This window comes from Perissodus microlepis, chromosome 20 (assembly GCF_051167445.1).
Source record: "Perissodus microlepis isolate ML-2025 ecotype Zambia chromosome 20, ASM5116744v1, whole genome shotgun sequence".
NCBI lineage: Eukaryota > Metazoa > Chordata > Actinopteri > Cichliformes > Cichlidae > Perissodus > Perissodus microlepis.
Genome location: NC_140480.1, coordinates 28,527,772 through 28,537,697, shown reverse-complemented (window position 1 = coordinate 28,537,697; position 9,926 = coordinate 28,527,772). Strand labels below are relative to the sequence as shown.

The 9,926-nt window shown below is 38.9% G+C and overlaps 1 protein-coding gene across 1 annotated transcript; it reads right to left on the bottom strand.

Moving 5' to 3' along the window:
- Window positions 1-2,001: 2,001 nt before the first annotated feature.
- Window positions 2,002-7,755, bottom strand: LOC146364804 (solute carrier family 26 member 9-like). Its single transcript, XM_084917735.1, has 20 exons — window positions 7,631-7,755; window positions 7,283-7,422; window positions 7,047-7,157; window positions 6,725-6,900; window positions 6,458-6,622; window positions 6,219-6,371; window positions 6,007-6,089; window positions 5,765-5,912; window positions 5,566-5,679; window positions 5,368-5,445; window positions 5,166-5,261; window positions 4,964-5,070; window positions 4,807-4,876; window positions 4,630-4,722; window positions 4,402-4,539; window positions 4,002-4,253; window positions 3,425-3,479; window positions 2,926-3,062; window positions 2,122-2,181; window positions 2,002-2,013 (listed from the first exon to the last, which is right to left on the bottom strand). The coding sequence occupies exons 1-20, from the start codon at window positions 7,753-7,755 to the stop codon at window positions 2,002-2,004; spliced, it is 2,313 nt and encodes a 770-aa protein (XP_084773861.1).
- Window positions 7,756-9,926: the final 2,171 nt, after the last annotated feature.

The following is a 9,926-nucleotide window of genomic DNA, read 5'->3' as shown; positions in this document are numbered from 1 at the left end:
AATGCATCTGATTAACTGATGGTCAGTAAGTGTGACTGCCTCTATAAAAGAATACATTTTGGCTGTTTATTGGTTTATTCAGGTGTACATTAACACAATACCACAGTCTGCATGTCCCAGCAAATTCAAAGTCAAACCATTCAATGTTCAAAGAAAATGAAAAAAAAAACATAGCAAGACCTCAGTGAGCATGTTAAATGTTGAAGTTAATGACAGCACCATTAGAAAAAAAAACTGAGCATGTATGTTTTGGAAAGGTTGACAGATAAGACTTGAGTAGATATGTTTGACCACAATGCAGAGAGAACCAGAGAACCACATCTGGTAAACCAAACATAGTATATCAGCACAAATGGTAAATGGACTGGTTCTTATATAGGGCTTTTCTACTCTATCTGAGCACTCATAGCACTTTATACAGCTAATTAATTCGCCCAGTCACACAAGCACTTTTTTATAAGCTGTTAAGTGCTCACTATCTAATATTCACACACATTCACACTCTGATGGATGCATCGGAGAGCAACATGGGGTTAGTATCTTGCCCAAGGATATTTGGCATGCAGACTGGAGGAGCCTGGGATCGAACCATCAACCTTCTGGTTAGTAGCTGACCTGTTCTACCACCCCAAACAACCCACAGCCAAACAACCCATACCAACTGTCAAGGGGGGTGGAGGGGTGATGATTTGGGCGCCTTGCTGTCACTGAGCTGAACTCCTCTGCATTTCAAAGGACTGCACAGACTCCTTTGAAAACTTTTTTCTAATGAGTTATCACATGTACATAATAAAAACTGCTATACTGGCTAAAGTTAGTACAACAAATGAATATAGTGGTCTATTAGCTTTTGGTAGCGTTGTGTATGGAAAATGAAAAATGACAGAGAGATTGCCTTTTCTTACACAGTACATTGAAACATTTACAGTCAAGAAAAGTAGGACAATAATAGCTCATAACCATATGTCAAACAATAGTCAAACTAATTCTTTCAATCAAAATATCCCTTAATTTAAATCAAATCAAGTCCACACAGGCAGCCTGAAAACAACGAGGCAGAGAAGAAAGAGAAGTGTAAGCTGCAGGTGATGAATTAAACACAAACACACACAGACACTTACATGCATTAAGCGATGAAAGACTTTCCCAAGGCTCCAAATTAAAGCTGATGGCCATAGAAACCTTGTAATCACTTGTGGTGCCAATTTGCTGCAGAGACGAAGGGGAGCAGAGGAGCAGATGTGTGCCAGAATACCTTAGGATGATTTCTTAATAGCGTTATAAATCCATTCATGCATCACAGGCATACCAACACCACTGACAGCCTGCTGCTAGACTAGACACCACAGGCCTTTAAGCACCTGCTACACAAACACAAGTTATCTGGCCCACACATTTCTCTTTCTTACAGTTTATACTGGCGCAAGAGGCAACAATTAAGGGTGTTATTTGGTTGTTGTAGCTCAATTCTGCCTTATGGACAATTATGAAGACTCTGATGCTTAACAGAGTTTGCAACAACAAAGCCATGAAACTGCTGATACTATGTAATCTTCCTTTCACTTATGTTTAGCCTTTTGCAGTTCCTTACCTCCACAGGGGCTTAGCCAGACTGCTCAGCTAGTTGTAGCTCACAGCTGTGGCCATGCACACTCTCATTTAATTACAGGAGCACTTCTGTATGACTGCGCAGTCAGCAGTTCACTCCTCAGTTATTGTAAAAGGTAGGCAAACTGAGCCCCAGAGTTCCCTTCATTAGCACTTGCTTGTTGCTGGTGTCTCTTGCGCTAGTACGTGCCACCCCCTGCCAGTGATGTGAAGTACTGGATACTGCCCCTGATTACTGATCAAGGTAGAACATATGAAAATTTTAGATAGTCGGATAAAAGATGAAAGCTTAAGCAGAGGATGGATTTTGGCAAGAACGCATTTCATAAATTGCAGAATAATGTCAAGATTATTGACAATATCTTCAGTATGTTTCTTCTGCTCTTGTTCACTTCAAAACATTTCCTGCAAAAGTAAAGTGACTCTTAGACACAGAATCTTCGCTACAGAATTAATAATAAGTAGGTGAACCTGTCATTTTGTATCAGGTTGTGCAAACAAACGTCAGTGTACCTGTTCCAGATCCTTCTCCTCATTAATGTTAAAATCAAGTCCCTGTTTTGCTCCCTGGGCCTGCAGCCAACAACATTTCACATATTTTAGTTAAACAGGCTTGTACACAATGTGATTCTATTAATACTGACACGACATGCAGTAAGACAGTTGGCATACAATGAAATCTCCTTTAACTGTGTGAAAGCAGTTACTCCAAAGTGCTCTTCAAAGACCTAGACTTTTGCATTACAGAACTACAGTATACTTTAAAATCATTTGTTATCCATGCTAAGTAATATTTTTTTTATCAGTAACCAATTTTTAGGGAGCTTTTTTTCTTTCTATTTAGAAATGTACAACATAATCTATTTTATTAATCTTCTGAATTAAAAAAATATTAACAATTTTCTACCTGTTCACCTATAATAATTTGCTATTGTCTTCTATGGTGTGTATGTCATGTTAGATTAATAAAAAGGCTGCTCTAGCTCATGTGACAATGAGAAACAATATGAGAGACTAAATCAGATACAGAGCATACAGCATGTCGCATGACCTTGGTGTAACGTACAGCTTTGTTTGTTGTGGCGCTTACTCTGTCACAAAACCCTGTGATATTTCTCTTTACCTTTGCTGAACCAGATAAGGTGACAAAAGCTGTACTAAGAAGAGGAATTTTTCACTTAAGAAAAAAATTTTTTTTCTCCTCTGTTTAATCTGTCCCCATATCCCTAACCTTAGAGGGTTTAAACAGCATGTGTTTGTATGTGATGTTTTGAAAAGGATTTGTCTGATAAGGTTATTTTATGCAGAGAGGCCTACCTTTGAGTAGACTTCCCTCTCTCCAGAGGTCTGCTGAGCAAACAGAATGGCATCATGAACAGAAAGAAAGAGATTACTGCGGGCAACATTGCCATCTTCAAACGCTCCCCCGGCCTCCAGTTCTTCATACACCTGGGCTGCAAGTAAGGCAACTAATATTATACAGGGACAAAGACATTGTTAAACGTAGTGATTTTGCCTAACGCGCCTGTAGTATTGTAATTACAATTCTCTAAGGCAGGAAACAAGAGAAGATTTGCAGCTTTAAAGTAATCAAGCATGATAAACTACAGTCACTGTGGATCTTCCCTTTATCTCGCTGGGAAATTGAGGTTACCTGCACAAAATGATAAGCAATGTCTAACTTGTTTTCCTCTGACAGAGCACTTCACAGAGCTAATGGACTCAGTGCTTTATGAATGATTAGGTCTTTGTTGCCATGCCAACTGTACAGATGAGCCAACAGGTGTGAACAAATGCAGGTAGTTTAAGATTTTACCTTGAACGTTAGCCAGGTACAGTTTAATGCCCAGCATCGTGTAGCCCGAGTTCATCTGCATGGAAAATGAAAGAAAGAAAACCTGTCATGGACATGCACATACATGAACTTACAACGAAATCCAATTATTAATGCTCTCATAAAAAGGCTCGGCTGAACAGCATCTGGCTAACTGAAAATGAAATATTTGAGAAAAAAGTAAGGCATCCTTTCATGATTCAAAAATGTGTTCAACGCAGGTTAGAAGCTCTCTTTTTCTATTTGGACATAACTGCCTCAGTCTCCTTGATATGGGAATATCAAAATGAGAAATTCTCTGAAATTATAATTTGTGTTAATTAACTTAGCTGTTAGACATCCATTTTATATTATTAGACGTAATCAAACCCCTTTCAAAAAACATTTGCTGCCAATTTAAACTATTTTCCAATCTAAAATAACTGCATCTTTAATCTTTTATGGTTACTTTCTGCACCATAAAACAAAATTTGAAACATTTAGTGTACTTATATTACATGACATTAATCCTATATTATATTAATCCTGATTCTGTTAGCACAGGAGAGAACTTTATAACCTTTATCAATGATTTTATGCCCATCAGGTCTATGAAGCAGACCCCCGCCATGTCGAGGATTAAGGTGTGGAAGGGCACTGGCTGAGGCTCCAGGGTGAGAACAGGGGGACTGGATGGCTCTTGGTCAGGCAACTGCTCCCCCAGTTCAATGTCATTACAATGGAAGTTGACATAGCTTGTAGGAAGTTCAGCATTGTTGGCACTGCCATCTTTCATATCAAAGTCATTTTGCAGTTCAAGCTGAGATATGGTCTAGATTTACAGGAAACAAATACAGAAAGGTACAGAAAGGTCACAAGTTGTACTTTCAGTGACTCACCTTTAACTCAGTGGGATATATATCAACAGTTGGATGGCCCGTAAATTACATGAGTCTGATGTCATATGAACTTGATCCTACCTGAGCTTTCATGTTAACCAAAGAGCTGGGTTTCCGCCTTCTTGACGTTTTGTCCTTATCTTGTTTCACTTTTTCCTTCTGTTCTTTGTCCAAGAACTTCTGCCTGGCCAGGATAAGTTTGCCAGGGTCCAGCCCAGTCTAGGTATACAAATACTATATAAACATCTACATGTCACATGAACACATGGCCAACCTTGCCTGACGGGAAAAGTGTCCATTTTGTCTTACCTTTTTGATGACTCTCTGGCGAAATATTTCCGCATTTGCAAAGTAGATTGGTGAACAATAGTTAACTATTTTCACACCTGTTACTGACATGACCTGTGGAGTTGTTACAAAAAAATGAGATGCAATTCACCCTAAGTAATTTCTTATGGTAAAAAAAATGATATATACTTAATATACCTTGCTGTACGTCTTTGGATTTCTGTAGATATCTGTATCCTTAATTTGAACAATTGTTGAACCATTGCGACTGTAAGGAAAACGTAGTTATGAAAAACTAAAACAGTAGAGCTCATTTTTGGTTCAAATGTACTACGTGTTCATACAGTTTACTCACAACTGTGTCTTGAATATAACTACCAGGATGGAAAAACTCACTCCGATAGCAACACCATAAGGCAAGCTTAGAAAGAATGTGGCCAAGAATGACACAACCCACACACACTAAAAAAGAGACAATAAGACATGAAAAAAATATAGTAAAAAAAAAACAAAACACTGCATTATGCTTCAATATCATATCAAATTATTTAAATTACACAGTCCAGTTTGCTCTTCTTCCATAAGTAAAAGGGATCAGAGAGCTGTAGGAGCGTGTTCTTCAGGTTTACTGCAATCAACGCTCCAAGCACTGACTTGGAGAAACAAAGATAACTGAAGTTACTTAATATGTCTCAGTTGTTCTCTTACGTCTGTATGTTTTGTATGATATTTCAGGTTCACACTGTTATGTCTACTTACTTTTGGGAGTGGCTTTAGATAGATTCCCAGGGCGAGCATGGTGACCATTACTACTAGCATTACACACAGACTGGCAAACTACAAAAGAGCAGTAGTGCAGTAGTTAGGGGCGTTGGTAAACATTTGCTGTATTTATAGTCCATACTAGATCTTCCTCAGTAGGTTCTTAGTTATAATTTGAGTATGATCTGCACTCACTTGTGAGGTTCCTCCAGCACTGTCAACAGCCAGCGTTACAGACAGAGCACAGCAGATCACATGGATCTTAAAGAAAGACCCAAGGAAATTGCTGCAGCCTAGAGCCAACATTTCCTATTCAAAAAGACCGTTTCAGTGTTGACAAAAGTGAAATAAAATACACTTCTTACATTTTTAAGAGAGATGCAGTTTTTCAAACCTGGTTGGGATTCACATCATAACCATGCTTAGCTGCCAGTGTCCTGCCCATAGCTAAGTTGATGACGTATCCGACAATAGCCAGAGAGAAAGCTGTGCTCAACATGTCTTCCCACTGACTCACTGTTGGGAGGATCGGTGCAGGAAATCTAGAAAACAGAGACAAGAAACAAATCAGAGTTAAACATTCTTTAATGACTTTCATGAATAACAGTAGGACAAAAAAGCTGATGTCTGCTTTACCCCAGAGGAATATTGCCCACAATGTCCATGTGGTAGATCTCAGGAAGATGCAGCGGACCTGAGATGGCTGTGGCCACCACCACCTGTGTAAAACAGGAACAGAAATCACGCTACATTCTATTATATACTGTTAATTCTCTTATGTGCACCCAGAAAAACATCTGTGCAACAGCTATCTCAAATATCTAAAAGAAAAAATTTTAACTACTTACGACGATGATCTCAATAGGAATAGGGAAAGGAAGTTTATGACGAAAGTGGAAACCTAGTTCTTTCACCACAATCAAAACTGCACTGCTGACCAAAGCAAAGACTAAGGAGGCTATATTGGTATCAGGAAGGCCCAATATTATATCCTTGAGAGTCTGTTTGGAAAGAAATTATTTTCAGCAAATCATAATTTTGCAAAGTATCCGATCATATTTTCTTTAATAATGAATGGGTAACTTACATATATAACAGCCAGCGGACCACTGTAAGATGGCACTGTGATGCCAAAGATGTACTTGAGCACTGAAATTAAGATTTGCAGTCCTGCAGCAGTCATGAAGCCTCTGACAAACGACTCTGACAGATAGATGGCTACAAACCCAAACTGCATGAAGCCAAGACCAATCTGTACAGACATAAATCATACTCAGTGTGCCACCTTTAAACTATATCCCATATTCCTTTCAGATTTTGCCTTAAAGGACTGAGCTTTTAGTGGTATAAGTACCTGTATGATTGCAGTGAGACAGGCCAGAGTACCAGATATAGCCAGACGAACTTCATTCATCCTGTCAGTGTCCACTACTGTGGCATTAAGAGTGGCATTGAAATGACTGAAATCCGACTCAGGGGCTAGCCTAAGACACACGATTCCCACCATAATGCTGAGAACAGCAAAAGTACCTAGACATAGAAAGTAGGGTGTCACATCTATTTTCCTTGCCATATTGCAAAGCGGGCAAAGTCAGGCTCAGTGCAGCACCATGCAGCTCTGGTAACTTATCACTGTCATCATACAAAATTGCTGTAGATAAATCATTCTGATTTACCTGGGACCATCTGGTGAGCAGTGCCCATGAAGAAATATGGGATGAGGGGGAAGAAAGAGGAATAGAGACCATTGACAGGAGGAAGATTTGCAAGGAGAGCAAAAGCCATGCCTGGAAAGAAAAGAAGCTGTCAAATAAATAATAAAAAATAACACAAAAACTGTTATCCACTCCACCAGCTAGCATCAGTCAAAGGCTGTTATACAGAGTTATCTGAGAGTAGAAGATTGACTGACCTTGGGGAACCTGAATGGTGCCGGCGCTGACCCCACTGATGACATCACACAGCAGGTTTTCTTTTACTTTGTACTTAGGAAGCCAGCTTAGAACCGGCAGGTGTTTAAGTAACAAGCCTTTGAGCCTGGGTACAGAACATCTAACACAAAAAAACAAAAAACTGTCTTAGAAGATCTCTGGTTTTCTGCTTGTTCATTTATAAAAGTCAATAACACACATGTAAACTTGAGTTCTAGTTATGTATCCCTGTGCTATTTGAATATAATACAGAGGCTTATCAGAAGAGTTTGTGTGAGAGAAAAGCACATTGTTCATGTTGACTGTGCAGTAAGATTGCAGTTCGGTACCTGAAGAGTTTCTTTACTTTTTCTCCAACAGGGAACTGTCGACTCTTTTTGTCAAATTCTCTGTCAAAGTCAGGGAGGTTATATGCCGGCCTGTCAATCACATAACGTGGGCTTTCCTGTTGCATGGCTACAACATAGCAAAATATATTAAGCAGACAGAAATTTTATGCAATGTCTTCAAAGTGAAATTTAACACATTAATATAGTAAGTCATTTGGTGTCTTTTTTGTTGAAATTTGTCATTGATTCATGAACGTATCCATAAAAACTCAACAGCATACCTGGAACTTTATACTTCACCTTTCCCGATACTAAACCTGGCCCATATTTTAAGTGTAAGGTCCTTATCTAACCTTGATGAAAGATCAGCCAAAACTTCACGGGACTAATAAAATGTTTGAGCTACACTGGGTAAATAAAAGATCATGCACAAGTTTATTCAGTCCTCAGTAATCCTTTTCTCCATGCAGGAGAAAAAACTTATGTTATTTTTCACCAGAATGACAATACAATACATTATGAATACACAGATATTTTTACTTTTTATATTGAACAGATGATCCAACAGCTGTCAGTTGTAATTGTTGTTATATTTTTATAAACTGTTAAACACTAAACAGGAAAAGAAGATTTTAAAGAAATAAAGCTAAAAAGAGATATAACTGCATTAAGAAAATGAAATTAGATTTAGCCTTTTTGTCTAATAAATAAATCTCCAATATGGCAATACTGTGTGAATAATATATCTTATCAATATCACAACCTAGGGATATTACATTACATCTCTTACATATAACCTGTTAATGTAAATAAGTGATTCCTAACAACTGGTGTATGCCTGTAGTGTGACTGATTGCAGCTGACTAAAATGCCGTGTGTAAAGGCAAACACAATTAGACAGATGTTAAAGCTCAACATAAAAAAAGAAATTTTGTTGTACAATGTTAAATAAAAAACAGAAATTTTAAGACATTGTACTTACTTTTGCCTTGCTTACTCTTGAAGCACGTCTGCAGATGTTTGACTCAAATAAGACTTGTTTGATTACTTTTGAAGTAACGCTAAAGACCTTCTACACCTGCTGGGTGGAGCTTAAAAGGATAAAGCCTGGTGCATGCACGCTTACTGTGAAATACACTGCTCAAAAATTTAAAGAAACACTTTCAAACACATAATGAAATCATAAGGATGCCACATCATTTAATGAAAATTATCATTATCAAACCTTAGATTGCTGAATTCAAAGACAACAAAAAAAAAGTGAAAAATAATACAGCATGCAGGTCCATTATGCTGAATTTTCATTGTAACAACTCAAAATTGTATTCAGATGTATGTGAAGGCCCAAGATATGCATACGTGACAATGTCAGGGGATGCTCCTAGTGAGACCATGGACGGTGTCTTCTGGGGATCTCCTCCCATATCTGGACCAGATGACTAAGGTAGCATCGAATGGACCAAAACATAATGTCCCAGAGCTGTTTTACTGGGTTTCGGCCAGGCGAGCATGGGGGGCAGTTAGCTGTTTCAGTTCCTTTATCTTTCAGGAACTGCCTGCATACTCCTGCCACATGAGGCCAAGCACTGCCTAGCCAGTAGAGGTCTGTCCGTCCCTCCACCATCAAACCAGTCATGCTGAACAATGTTACCGGAAAAATAATGTTCTCCATGGCATCTCCTGACCTTTTAACATCTGGTCTCATCTATAAAAAGTACAGGAACCAGTGCTGGACTCCCAATTCCGGTAATATTTGGCAATATACCAATCAGGCTCCACAGTGTCAGGCAGTGAGCACAGGGACCACTAGAGGGCGTTGGGCCTTCAAGCCACCCTCATGAAGACTGTGCCTCATTGTTTGGTCTGAAACATACACACCAGTGGCCTGCTGGAGGTAATTTCATAGGGCTGCAGCAGTGCTCATCCTGTTTCTCCTTGCACAAAGAATCAGATACCGGTCTTGCTAATGAGTTAAAGGCCTTCTACTGCCCAGTCCAGCTCTCCTAGAGTAACTGCCTGTCTCTTACATTCTCCTCCATGCTTTGGAGACTTCCCTGACAAAGTGTTCTAGCAATGACACACACTGATGTGCTGTCCTGGGAGAGTTGGACTACCTGTGCCGACTCATGATACCAGTAATGACGCTGACTCTAGCAAAATGCAAAACCAGTGAAAAAAGTCATCAGAAGAGATGAGGAAGGAAAATATGTCAGTGGCTGTTTGAAGGCTTGTCTCATTGTTGAATTTCACTAAAACAAATTAAATAAAACTGATTAACAATCCCTCTGCTACTTAA

Bases quoted from the DNA above. Each gene is read 5' to 3' on its own strand.
- LOC146364804 (XM_084917735.1), bottom strand. From the start codon at position 7,755: ATGCAACAGGAAAGCCCACGTTATGTGATTGACAGGCCGGCATATAAC. The intron at 5,680-5,764 runs GTTTGAAAAACT...CTTTTTGAATAG, and splicing joins ATGATGTGAATCCCAACCAG to GAAATGTTGGCTCTAGGCTG. The intron at 5,071-5,165 runs GTAATTTAAATA...TCTCTTTTTTAG, and splicing joins AGAAGAGCAAACTGGACTGT to TGTGTGTGGGTTGTGTCATT.